At 50.1% G+C, this 13,208-nt stretch overlaps 6 protein-coding genes across 6 annotated transcripts; 4 read left to right on the plus strand and 2 right to left on the minus strand.

Moving 5' to 3' along the window:
- Window positions 1-22: 22 nt before the first annotated feature.
- Window positions 23-1,643, plus strand: N7510_008221 (uncharacterized protein; the record flags this gene model as incomplete). Its single annotated transcript, XM_056980146.1, has 6 exons — window positions 23-129; window positions 230-501; window positions 557-684; window positions 743-955; window positions 1,208-1,369; window positions 1,548-1,643. The coding sequence occupies 6 exons, from the start codon at window positions 23-25 to the stop codon at window positions 1,641-1,643; spliced, it is 978 nt and encodes a 325-aa protein (XP_056830355.1).
- A 1,200-nt stretch (window positions 1,644-2,843) lies between these two features.
- On the plus strand, window positions 2,844-3,494 carry N7510_008222 (uncharacterized protein; the record flags this gene model as incomplete). The annotated part of the gene is made up of 1 exon (XM_056980147.1): window positions 2,844-3,494. One exon carries the CDS (start codon window positions 2,844-2,846, stop codon window positions 3,492-3,494), a length of 651 nt encoding a protein of 216 aa, XP_056830356.1.
- Window positions 3,495-3,970: 476 nt separating this feature from the next.
- N7510_008223 (glycosyltransferase family 31 protein) lies at window positions 3,971-5,433 on the minus strand (the record flags this gene model as incomplete). The annotated part of the gene is made up of 2 exons (XM_056980148.1): window positions 3,971-4,330; window positions 4,384-5,433. Coding segments are annotated over 2 exons (1,410 nt in total), but the record flags the coding sequence as incomplete, so codon positions are not given.
- A 556-nt stretch (window positions 5,434-5,989) lies between these two features.
- N7510_008224 (uncharacterized protein) lies at window positions 5,990-6,283 on the plus strand (the record flags this gene model as incomplete). The annotated part of the gene is made up of 1 exon (XM_056980149.1): window positions 5,990-6,283. One exon carries the CDS (start codon window positions 5,990-5,992, stop codon window positions 6,281-6,283), a length of 294 nt encoding a protein of 97 aa, XP_056830358.1.
- Window positions 6,284-7,799: 1,516 nt separating this feature from the next.
- On the minus strand, window positions 7,800-9,380 carry N7510_008225 (class I SAM-dependent methyltransferase; the record flags this gene model as incomplete). The annotated part of the gene is made up of 8 exons (XM_056980150.1): window positions 7,800-7,860; window positions 7,909-8,337; window positions 8,387-8,650; window positions 8,714-8,754; window positions 8,815-8,887; window positions 8,935-9,055; window positions 9,111-9,276; window positions 9,336-9,380. Coding segments are annotated over 8 exons (1,200 nt in total), but the record flags the coding sequence as incomplete, so codon positions are not given.
- A 641-nt stretch (window positions 9,381-10,021) lies between these two features.
- Window positions 10,022-11,062, plus strand: N7510_008226 (oxidoreductase, short chain dehydrogenase/reductase family; the record flags this gene model as incomplete). Its single annotated transcript, XM_056980151.1, has 4 exons — window positions 10,022-10,157; window positions 10,208-10,571; window positions 10,627-10,988; window positions 11,043-11,062. 4 exons carry the CDS (start codon window positions 10,022-10,024, stop codon window positions 11,060-11,062), a joined length of 882 nt encoding a protein of 293 aa, XP_056830360.1.
- Between the last annotated feature and the right edge of the window lie 2,146 nt (window positions 11,063-13,208).

Genomic DNA, 13,208 nt, shown 5'->3' on the forward strand with positions numbered 1-13,208 from the left:
CTTTCCTGTCCTTCATCACATGATGGCTAAGGAGAAGATAGTGAAGGATGAGTCTTCCTCGCCCTCGCTCCCCAAGAACGGAGCAACGGACGGCGAGGAGCATGGTAAGTCTGCTTTGTTGTTCCCAAAGTTCCTCGCTTATATATTTGCCATAAGTCGTAGACGCGCCGTCCATCTCGGATACTCTCCTGGCCCAGCTTAAATCCAAGATCGCCTCCGGTACGCTCAGGCTGCCGGACAAAGGCTGGGTCCGTCCTTTGGAGTACCGAAAGTCTGACCTCAAAGGCAAACCGCATGAGCTGAAAGCCTCCTATATGACTCGCGCTGCTTGGGGCCAGGCCACTGGTGTTGAAGTCCCCAAGGCGTCGTGGTGCCGTACTTGTGCATCGGGCGCCGGACCTTTCATTTCCTGCGTGATTGCAGACGATGGCAAGAAGCTGTTGAGCCGGGGCGCCTGCATGAGCTGCGCCTACTACGGACACATGGACAAGTGTTCGTTCGGTACGTAATCTCTTTGCGATATTCTGGCTCTTATGCCTCAGCTAATGTCGGCCAGTCGATGAAAATGGCAGCACCCCGCGCTTTATCCTCAACCACGCCATGCAGCTCGGCGGAAACAACAGCGCAGCCACTCCGAAGGATGCTACTGAGTCCTCCCCGTCCCAGAAGCGCAAGGTTGCATCGGTAACGTATCCTCTTGGCCAGGTGAACATATCCATTTGCTAACGCCTGTGTCTTCTAGGTTCCTGCGACCCCCAGCAAGGCTCACAAGTCGTCCAAGACCACCACCCCCAAGTCAGCTAGCAAGGCTGCTGTTGTGAGCAAGGACATGGACAACTACGACGATATTGATGACCTCGCTGTTTTGCTTTCGGCTCTGGGTGAGCTGGAAGATGATATGGCTGCCCTCAAGCTGCGTATCAAGAAGCTCCAGCTGGAGAAGAATGTAGAGGAGGTGTGAAGCCCTGCTTGGTCCCCCTCAAGGCACCTGAGCCTACAGAGGTGTGTGGTTGGTTTTGAATGCTTCTTGATATGTGATGGACTTGGTTTTGTCATGGTGTTTCATAGTTTTGATATGCAGATGCAATATCCACAGAGTTGATGCCCTTTCAGCCAGTGTAGTCATATCTTATAGCAATATCCTGTAGGAGAAGATGTGGACGTTGGTCTTATTCTCTGTACCAACGTCAGTCTGCTTTGTGTATAGATCCCGAGCGATATCGCTCCCTCTGTTTCGGTTATTCCGTTTCCCCTCTTCATCTTCCCAGCCTCCTTGACCATCACAACCCACGCCATTCACTCATCCACTATGTCGCAGGACAACCAAGGTAACTCTTACTCCTGCAAGGGCTCCGGCACCAATAGCCAGGTACGTGATAATTGACTCCCCTACTCGGAGTAGAACTTAAGCCCCTCCGTTATGGCAACCACTAGTGCGCTCGGGGCCGCGGTTTCAATGCGTCGAACTCGAACTCATACCACTTCCCTAACTCGCTCGTTTCTCTAGGCTGCTAATTTGGCTGACTGCGCTGACATGACTGGACTAGGAATGGCTCGTACTACTACTCCAATCTAACGGAAGCACATACTCCAACAACGGCCAGGGCGGCACTACATACACCGCCCCTTCCTCGAAGAAGTGAATCACGCGGTCTGTACATGGACCGCCGCCAACCTGTGTAGAAATGCCTTCTTGAAGATGGATTGGATTGGGTGGAGCTGAACATTCCGTTGTATCCAGGGTAGATAGTGTCTAGGGACAATGAACTTTCGAGCTTGACTTCCTTATATTGTGCGAGTACACAATGAGGAAAGGTCCATCTGGACCTGTGGAATCCTGCCGATTAACATGCAGGACGAGGACAAAAGGGTGTAAAAGTGAAATTCAATAAAGCAGAGGCATGGCTGCGCGTACAAATAAAGAGCACATAAACCCCTAAACCCTCCTGTAAAGCCGCGAAAGCTTCAGTTCAAGCAGACTGTCAGGGCCTATTCAAGGCTGGATCGACAAACAGTCGCACTGTCAATCATTTGATCTTAGGGCTCGGGTTGAGGATCATTGTGTATTATCCGACCTGCAGCCGTGAAAAACCAGTGAAATTCAAATTCACAGGCTTTTTCCGAAGCAGGGTCCGGTTCCTGCAAATCGTAATTTGGCAGACGAAACATGATTGGATAAAGGCATACGTAGCGCAGCGATTAGCCAAATCAGTCTAGCGGCACGCTGAGCGAATCATCCGAGCACCCCAATCATGTACTGTTTTTGCAAATCAGATGAGAAGCCAACCGACTTAAGCTGCACGCTAGGTGATTCAGGCCCCCCGGCACGGGTTTAGCGAGCTCCGACACGCCAAAGCTTCGTGACATTAAAAGAAAACTTGTTCCCCCTGCCCCGGACTTGACAACAAGCAACGGAGTTTTTTTTTGGCTCCACATTTAACATCTCATGGGGTGCCGAAATCGCCAGCTACAATGTCGCCTGCAAATGCCCGCGATTTCTAGGTTCGGGGTTTATCTACTTGTCGGCGTTTTGAACTTCGTCTCCGTCTCCGCTTCTTGCTTCTATCGCGATGGATCAAGAGCCAGCGGCGACGTCTCATGCCCAAATTCGAATTTCTGCTGTCCGTCAGCGGACACATGCATGGATAATGGGTTGTGTCGCGACAAAAACAATCATGCAAACGGCTCACTGACTACCTTCTCCGACGGGGCGACATATAACTACACGGGCCTTTATTACACCTCCTCGTGCCAGGATTCAAGCTACCAGGATTGTTTTACCCATTGTAGTACCAGTATGTGTCAATGCGCTCCCTGCGAGTCAATCTCTGAAAACTAAATAAATGTCTGTGAAAGGCACATCCTCGAGCGCTGACTATATTTGGTCCTGCGATCTCGGCTTAACCACGTTTTGCTGCCACGATTCTGCCGAGAGCTTGGGCCAGTTTGACTGTTGTTCGGATGGTACATTTTCGCTCCCGTCACCGAGAATCCTGGGTGGTCAAGTCAGTCAAACCGCTGGCTCGAGTATACCTACCTCTACGCCATCCGATTCAAGTACAAGCACAAGCACAAGCACAAGCACAAGCACAAGCACTAGCACTGGCACAGGCGTAAGCACTACTTCCCAATCTACAACATCCACGGCTCCATCAAGCCAAGAGAGCTCACCATTACCACCATCCGCCGGTTCCGCAGCCTCGAAATCTAGTGGCCTATCGACTGGTGCAAAAGCAGGAATCGGTGTCGGAGTAGCCGTCGGCGCGATTCTTATAATTATTTTTGGGATCTTCTTTTTACGGGCGCGTTCTAAGAAACAGCCAAGAGCTGAATTGAGCGCTGCAACTCCGTCAGAACAGCCAACGTCGGAGATTGATGGTAGAAGTGTTCTCGCCCGGCAGACGATTCCTCAGCAGATAGCCGGCAAGCCTATGTCTGAACTGAGCTCTGGGAGGACCGAGACTACGAGACCTGCGTATGAATTGGGGTCATAAGGCGAATTTGGGGAGAGGGATCGAATTGTTCAAAAGAATTACGTTAATACATATTGGGTAAAGTCCCGGGAACTTGTGCATGGACTACTAGTAACTAGTATCGAGGAGTTAACAAGCATTTGAGCAGTTGCGTGTCGTTTATCTCTGTTGTACTCAAGAATCCGCTTTCTATCACTTTAACAAGGGGCGGCAAAATTGCTCCAAGGGTACCACAAGCACCTTTCGTTGCATTTGAGACTGGTATATAAATGTTATATCTCTTTAATTTCAAGATTGTTTGGCAAAGACTCCGGGGTGTCCCACGGGTTTACTGCAATCTAATGTACAAAATTCGGTTGGATAGTATATCTCGAATCCGAGGGGTATATGCCAGTATGTTCCCAGATCACATGCTCAAAAGACGATATCAACCGCCAAAGAGTAAATCATGAATAAAACGCCATTCCAAACTCCAATGATATGCCGGCCGCCGAGAATCAGAAAATTCGGGTTATACTTGGTTTCACCCAATGTGGCCGTGGGCACTGATGCGAAGCTGTCCAGCTGTTGATCTTTTCATTATCCCAGCCTGCCGACAGCCGGACCTCTGGGGAGATCAGCTTCTTCAGGCCGAGGCGCATGGATGGCACAAAAATACAGTGCCCTGTGGAATCGTATGTGAAGGACAGACAGCGATCATGGTCATGACAGGCTGACCGACAGGCTTCGAAGGACCGGTGAGCTGGTGACTCTAATGGGTCCTGGAATCCACCCCATTCGCCATTGTCCCAATCCTCCTTGTCGGCCAGTTCGCCCAACCGAGTGTATTCAAACAGATCTGAGTAGAGAAGTGGGTCCTAAAAGGCACAGTTAGACATATAGCAGAGAGTACAAGTGATCGGCGACATACTGTACGGTCCCGATTATTCTCCCACTTCGTCAACCCAGCCATATCGGTCAATGACGTTTTATGCAAACTGATGACTGGCTGACACCAGTAGGAATCATGGAAAGGAATGCCGTGTAGGGGATGCGGGTTGAACATCGGGAATAAGCCAGAGAGCTTGATCCCTTTTTGAAACAATGTCCATCCGAGAACGGAATCTCCACAGCATTCATCCATAACCAGTTGTTCATCTTGCAGTGTCAAGGATGGCAGCTTGAATTCCCCGTTCGGCCCAACTGGCCGATGCACTAGCTTATCAACCGCGGCAGCGGATAAAACAAAACCGACCCCTCCGTAGGCGAACCAAGTGACATCCCCGTTTTTAGCGCGATGGCCCGGGGAGGGAGAACCGAAGTACAAAGGCACGGCAGGGTCGAACTGGTCCAGCAGTCGGAATAGATTGTCCCAGAAAAAATAGGTATCTGATTCGAGGAAGACAAACCATTGCGCAGACGGATTTGACAGCTTTGCATACTCGACCATTGGTAGAAACTTATAGCGGTCAAGCCTCCAACCTGCGGCCTTCTCGAAATTTGGATCGTCCCTCTGGAGGGCCTCATATTGGTCGAAATCAGGAGCCCTGGCTCGGAACGACGGCGGTAGGTCGGCGAGCACATCGTGGACCCGGTGGCCGTTGAGCACGTCTTCTCGATCCGAGACAATGAGCAGATTGGTGATGCAGCGGGTGACCGTGGAGGTGAGTACGTCAAGTCGCTCGGTATCTTCGGATCCGCCGATTTTCAAAACGACCTGGACGCTGGCCAGCCGGTCTGTAGGGAAGGAGTCGCAAATATCGACATCGGCGATTTGTGAGTGCTTGGCATGCGGCGTGCGAAACCTCGTGCTGGTATCCCAGTCCCAAAAATCGGGCTTTGAGGGGCTCTTCGAGTTGGGAAACCAGGTGTGTGGTGGCCCCGAATTGAACGTGGAGACGAGAAAGATGAAGACTAGAATGCTGATTAGAGCGAAGACCGCTCTGCGGGTCAGCGACCGCATTCTCACGGTCGGGCCCTCAACTTTGCAGCGAAGAGAGTGGGAGAGTGTGGGAGAGAGCGGGAGCAAGAGAAGGGGAAAGAAAGTTGCGTAGAGACCAAAAAAAAGTGGGCGGGCCCCACGAGACAGCTGGAAAACGAGGGAACTGGGAGATGATTAATTTCAGATGTTGGGGCCGAGACCCACGCTTAAGCTTTTTAGTTCGGTGGTTAATTTGGTCGGACTGCTAGAGGTCGGGCGTAGAGGTAATGCGTGGCCATTGGAGTGATGGTGGGCGGCTATGATGGAAAGTCAGGGTTCCCCAGTTGTGGAGATTTTATTTCATACTCCGTAGAGGAGAAGAAGAATGGCTAATGAGCTCCAAAAAGAACTGAGTAACGTCAAATCAGCGACTGCTGATATCATCGCCAGGTTGGGACTACCTGGCCCACAGTGGCGGTCATCCCACCAATCACACGGAGCTGAAGCTCTCACGTAGATGGCGTGCTCTACGCCGGTTAATGGTTATCGACCGCGATATGCATAGTAGCAGGGAATCCCCTGAAAATATAAATATCTACAAACGCCAGGATCGCAAATGATCTCGGCCTCACAAAGGTGCAAGTCGTCATACGCAGGTGCCGGAATTGCATCGCTTGACATGAGAAGCAAAGTTCGGCTGACACCCCCGTGGGACTGTATTGACTGCCCACTAAATAGAGAGTCATCAATATCCGAGACCTTCAGTTTTCTTTCTACACCTCGAATCACTAAAGTTCAACTGTCTCTCCGTCCTTGTGAAGAAGACGTGTCTTTGACTAAAAAGTCCACCGGGCCGCCGGTGAGGAGTGCACCCAAGCGCGCTACCCAGCTAGGCCCAAAAGACCACTAGGACGAAGTTCTCTGACTGTCATGCTTGGGCCCACCATGTATAGTAGTATCGCGACCGCAGCCCTGACACCGCCCCATACAACGTTGTTATCCTTATCAAACCTCGAGCTACCCGTGAGCTCGGAATATCCAATCCTACCTGATTCCCATCCTGATAAGCAGCCAGAGAGGTTACATGTATTTTTGTATAGTCTGAGTTCATTATACTCGTTTATAAAACTAAAATCATATACCTTCTGAGTTTCGTAGTCGAAGGAATATATATTTCGAGCTGAAGAGCTGCCCTTCTCTACTTGTCTACTGGAACGGCAGTGTAAAAATCAACCCAAGGGAATCATAGAAAAGCAACTTTTTTTGCGTACAAAAAAAGTTATAGAACTAGTATAATAAACCAAGACGCTCCCTTGTGAGGGCCTGACATTTGGAGATGGGTCTTCCGCCCAAATCTATTTTTGTTACAATTTTCTACCCACCAAGGTAGAATCTCATTATCTAAGAGAATATTCTCCGATAGTAATTGGTTGGGTGGTGTAGTTGGTTATCACGTGTCGCTCACACCGACAAGGTCCTGGGATCGAACCCCAGCCTAATCAATCTTTTTACATTTTTTTTACATTTCGGGCAATCTTCATATTTTTGAACATATACTGCTTTTTTTGTCTTTCTGCAGTAATTGAATGGTGACTGCTTAGAGAAACCGAGATCGATAGGTGGTTGTTTCACTGTCTTAAATTTCGTTTCGACCTGTCGTCTCTCTAGAATCAATCGCAATGAAATAGCAACAAGACCAAATTCGCTTCTCAAGAGGAGCATGGCATTCAAGGAGAATCTCCTTCGAACATTGCGGATTGACGTCTTTGATGCATAGCATAATAGTTTGTGTTCCGGACCGTACAATTAGTACTGAAGTGAAAAGAGCTCCACAGTGGTTGCTGAAACCCCATATTATAATAGTGTGGGTCTCAACTAAAGCTGTGATAGAACTCCTTGTTTCTAACATGGCCCAGAACTTGGTTTGTTGTGATACATGACTCGTATCCTGCCACTTGCATATGACAACGTCCTCGCCGTGCGATGGGGTCATACAACCCTAGTTACCAGAGGGGCTGTCCCTGACCGAAGGCTCCCTGCCCTATCGGGAAAATTCAAAGACAAATCCCATGATATTGTGCTCCCTCAAACCATGCTGCATAGTGTGTGGGAGAGATCCTTAAAATGTATGAAACACGAGTTTCCATGCGATCTGACACAGGTAATAATGGGCTATTGTCATAAAGTCATTCATTTGTTAGTTAAAACGCTCTAGTACTGACATGTTTTATGGGACCTCGCTAGACTGGAGTCTCATTGGTCACACAACGCTGCAGTATTCATTCAACCCTGGTTTAAGATCGGGTCCACCGAAGTTGACCTCGACATTAAGCCCAAGAAATTCAACAGGGATCTTAATCTCTAATTTTCAGTGTTGATAAGTCCCTGGTCACCGACGCTTCAGTCGGTCCCGGTGACAACTCACACATTGTCGTGCGGGTTTTCATTATTTCTTCATTTGTGGGTTTGCGAGCCCAGATTCTTCGTCTGTATACTGTCAGCTGGGTAAAATAAGCCACGTATGCCAGCACCTACAAGTAGTGGTAGATGTGGTGCTTGGGATTCGCTATGTCGGCTCGAGTCTTAGCCACGTAAACATGGACTTGCTCCGTAGTCCATGGCTTTGGGTTTCCGAATTTTGTGAGCAGCCACATGGCCCATCCTTCCAGCCCGGTTTTCCACATTTGGTGATTTAGACGACCCGCCTCCTTGAGAATGGGATCCTTGGGCCACATCCCAATCGGCCACTTATACACTTTCTCATGGATATCAACAAATCCGGCGTTCTCAATAGCGGATCGCATTGTATGCACGGTTTCTACGGGGCGACCGGATCTTGCTGCGGACCCGACGATGTTCTCTCCCCAAGAGTGTAGCATGCTATCCTCAGGAATCGAATTGTCGTCGGTTAAGATATTACAATCACCTTCCATCTGTTCCAGCCAACCACCTGGAGTGAGGTTGCTATGAGTTTATTTAGTTTCAAATACGAAGTTTGGGTCAGCTTTCTTACTCGTAGCACTGTTTGTAAACAGAATCCCATTCAGCGGGCGTAAATGCGCCTAGCATGAACCGCATATGAATGAGATCAAACGGCTCTTTCCAAGTCCATTCCTCAAGTACGTCATCTAACTCAAAGAGACAGTTTGGGGGCACCCACTCTACAGGTGGCGGGTAGAGATCAACGCCGCGAATAGTGGCTGCGGGAGAGATCAGCGTATCCAGCGCAAGCCACGGGAAGAAAGACCAACCATCGGGAAACCTATCAGCTGCATCACTGAGCGGATCCTGGTGCATTAGTTCAAAAGCCTCTTTTTGAGGCGAAAATCCATCGACTCACACAGCCCAGCTTCCGCGTCCTGTTCCGATGTCGAGGATATGCTTTTATTACCGTTTGTTAGATCGAGACATGGTCGTGCCGATTGGGAAAGGGCCAGATACCTTTGGATGTTCGACCGGTGCTTGCAACAGCGGATTGGGTGCTTCTGAGTCCACGACGAGCGCCACCAAGTGACTGTTGCGGTCAGCGTGGACCATTGTAGATATTTTGGAACTTATCACCCTGCTTCATATGTCTCGAATTGTAAATCGTCGGATGGACCCCTGGGTTGGATAAGCATTGCGGACACCTCTTGCCATTGAGGGTATGTACCAATATTTTCCCTCACGCATCGTCTGATATCTAGTTCGGAGTATAAGCGATTCTGGTGTCTGTATCTGATGGTGGGAAAGCTCACCGTCTGCCATTTTCCATGACCCCGTGATAGATGCTCGAGACCAGACTGCATGTCTCACTGTGTAACAAAAGGTAAGAAAGTGATTTGGGCAACTGAGGAACTGGGGAACGCACGAGCGGAAGTCGCTCGGTTCGTAGGAATCTACGACTTCATGGAAGTCGGGGTCCTTAATATACGTATTGGTCACAATTAGTGATGCTCCACAACCGGAGAGCACACACTTACCACCGCAATCTCGTCCTCGTCCATGACTCTGGGAGGTGAGAACATTGCCAGTGATTTGGCGGGGTGTATCCATTTAAGTAGGGCGACCGGGGCTGTCACACTACGGAGACCCGACAGTCTGGTTCTGGGCTCAACTGGCCGAGCTGGCCAAGGGCTGACTTTTTGTTCACCGCATGGAAATCACCTGACTAATGCTATCATCGCTCATCCCGGGACTGGATAATGGGATAAGGAGTGGGTTGGCGGTGAGGCTGAAGGATTCAAACGGCCTGTTATTTTTGCAATGAGTACCTAGAGCTAGAACCACGGAGGGGAAGCATATTGGCATCACTCCGGAGCGTTAATTGTCTAAAACCGAAAATAATGAAGCTATCGTCAATTTACTACTGGCAATCACCTGACCATGACCACTGCATCGGGATTTCCAATCTGATCATATTGATTAATCGGAGGCTTATTATCCCGAAACTGGAAGATTCGGAGTTTGTACCACCCAGAGGAAGGGCCATCATCTCTCAAAAAACAGCCGCGTTGACCTGTAAAGAGCTGGGCGGGCAACCCCACTCCGTCCCCGCCCCGTGTATAACCTGAACATCATAAGAACAGCAACACGCTCGACACAACGGGCTCACAGCAATTCTACACTGTTCTGTCAACCACAGTACAAGCACGCCACTAATAGCGAAATGACGGGGATTCCTTGGATGCAGCTGGGAGAGATTGCGGAACCATCATTGACTGCTCCACCCGCCCCATTCCCGCAAACGAATGCCCCAGCAGAAAACGCTCGCCTGAGGTTCACTGTATCCGGAAATGCTATTTGTAAGTGTGGCCTTCAATTCAAGAGCTCGAACTCATATTAGCCTTCGCAGTTACCGGGGGCGCGGGGGTGCTCGCTCTCGCTTCAGCACGTGCTTTACTAGAGCATGGACTTAGTGGACTCGCGTTGCTAGATCTCCCTGCGGCACTGCAGAAGCAATCGCTGCATATCACGGCTCTTCGCCGAGACTTCCCGCAGGCACACCTAGTGATCTCGGAATGCGACGTAACTAACGAAGAGAATGTACAGCGTGCTGTGAAGAGTGCGCGAGATGCTCTGGGCCCGCTGCGGATACTGTGCTGTTTTGCTGGTCTCCCACTTTGCGTTTCTGCAGAAGACATGACATTTGACGAGTGGCGCAGGGTTACCGATGTCAACATGACTGGGTCCTGGTTGACTGCGCAGGCTGTTGGACGGTATGCTTCATAGAGTCAAGACAGTTTCAACAGAGACTAATATTTTGACTCGCAGACACATGATTGCAGATAGCACAGGCGGCCGCATTGTCTTTATCTCGTCTATTAGTGCCCACCGGGTGAATTATCCCCAACCGCAGATGGCTTATAACGTATCCAAGGCGGGCATACTGCAGATGCGAAACTCGCTCGCTGCCGAATGGACTCGCTACGGCATCCGTGTCAACTCCATCTCTCCAGGGTACATGGACACCGTAATGAACGAAGGCGATCAACTTGCAGGTCATCGCGCTGTGTGGGCAGATCGCAATCCCATGCAGCGTATGGGCTCACCAGATGAACTGACAGGACCTGTAGTGCTTTTGTGCAGTGATTTCGGGGGCAATTATCTGAATGGAATGGATCTGGTTGTCGATGGTAAGGATTCTTTTGGGTTAACTTGCGTTTGAATCGAGTTAACGTTTAAAATAGGCGGCGGGATGGTTTTTTAGATTGCCACCAAATCAACCTATGCGACGCACATATATCCACAGCAGGACTTTTCATATTGTTAGAAACAAATCCATAGGACAAGCGTAGGCTTGTTTCCATTGTACAGAGGTTTGGCTTCGCTGCAGTAACATCTTCCTGAAATAGACTCAATTATCAAGCCTGTTCAACGAGTAAGAAAAGCAGTGAGACCGGTACAATTGAGTGGATAGGGCAGCACATGGCAGGATCAGAAAAAATTCCAGCCATAATACGTTATAGAAGTGAGCGTAAAGAGCAAAACACGACCACGAGGGGATGTTGGTGAAGTTTTGCAACCTAGGAAGAAAGACAGATCCATTTCCATAAGGTGTTGATATTCCGACACCTCAGGCAATTATCAGGCTACAAGGTATCCGTTCAACCGAACCAACCTTGGTCAGTTATGATTATTAATTGGTCCAGCGGGCGAGAAGGGGGGGTCTGAACCGCCCGGTTTACACGGAGTTCCCCTATCTTGAGAGCCCCTTCGATGTAGCTATGTCAAGGAGCATCATTTCAATCCTTCAATTGGTCACCAATGCCATTTGTAAGATGCATGGGTAGAGCTGTAAAGTTACTTTGCCGTGGCCGTTGTCCAGGGTCGACAATTCCCGGCCGGGTCCGCATCGATTCAACCATACAACCAACGTCAATGGGCGTCCCCGGATTCGCACTGCCCCGGATCTTTGCAGCATCGCAATTCGCCAGTGATCAGTGCGCACATGTCTGGATGGAATGTGCACGCTAAGGGTGCATGGCGTCTGGGGTTAGGTTTGGGCAGAACATGGGTGCAGATCCCCTGGCGGAAGCCCCGGAATTTCATAGGCTGGCCCTCCGATTGCCGAGGTCGCCAACTTGGTTGATCAACGGCAGACGGCGATGCCCGCCCCAGACCAGCACTGGACTTGCCCTCTGCGGAGTGAGATCAGGATCGCTTAGGCAATGGCCATAAATCCCCATATAGGACCACGATCCTCACTTAATTATTTTCGCTTGTTCTCACCACATTCGGTATTCTTCAGTGCTGGATTCATGATCCCTGTTGTTACGTCGTCCAACCACCATCATGGCCATCAAACCCTACCTGGGCTTCCGGGGTAATGCCCTTCTCCGAGCGGCCGTCATGCTGGTCGTGTGTCCGACCTTCACCTGTTATGGCTACAATATGAGCGTCGCTGGAGGGTTGTTGACCCTCAATTCCTTCAATACACAATTCCCACAAATGGACACGATTCATAGCACCGAGGCCAACCAGCTGGAACGATCGCAAGTCCAAGGTTCGTGGCGGATGGGCTAAAATCACGCGCGTTATACTAACGAATCGGAACCTCACCAGGCACCGTTATTGCGCTTTACACTGTCGGAGGTATTTTTGGCGCATTGTCATGCATATACCTGGGCGATCTCTTGGGGCGGCGAAAGGTTATTTTCTTCACTAATTTGGTGGCGATCATTGGCGCCGTGCTCATGGCCACATCCTTCGATTTCGCCCAATTCATCGTAGCGCGACTGGTTCTTGGTCTGGGCACCGGAGGTTACGTTGCGACCGTGCCCATCTGGCAGGCGAGTCTACATCCGGATAATATACTTCTGACCGGCTAATTGTCTAGTAGGCCGAGATCTCTCCATCACACAAGCGCGGGTCAAACGTTGTGACTGACGGCATATTTGTCGGAGTCGGCGTCACCCTCGCCCTGTGGATTGACCTTGGATGCTACTTTGTGAAGGATAATTCGGTTTCTTGGAGATTCCCTCTAGTCTTCCAAGTAGTCCTTTCGCTTACTGCGATGGTCTTTATTTCATTCCTCCCCGAATCTCCGCGGTGGCTCCTCAAGCACGGTCGACAGGAAGAAACCCGAGAGGTCCTAGCGGCACTATTAGACGTTGAACCTGACTCCGATGAGATCAACGGCAGCATTCAAGATATGGAAGCCTCTCTCGCCAAAGCTGGATCGGGCACCTGGCGCGACATGTTTACAATGGGTGAACAGCGACTCTTTCACCGCGCATACCTTGCCGCCACCGGTCAGATGTTCCAGCAAATGTGCGGCGTGAACCTGATCACCTATTATGCGACTACTATTTTCCAGTCTTACCTAGGCCTTGACCCAGTCAAAGCGCGCATCC

This window comes from Penicillium lagena (genome assembly GCF_028827675.1).
Source record: "Penicillium lagena strain IBT 129212 chromosome Unknown utg000006l_segment0_segment0, whole genome shotgun sequence".
NCBI lineage: Eukaryota > Fungi > Ascomycota > Eurotiomycetes > Eurotiales > Aspergillaceae > Penicillium > Penicillium lagena.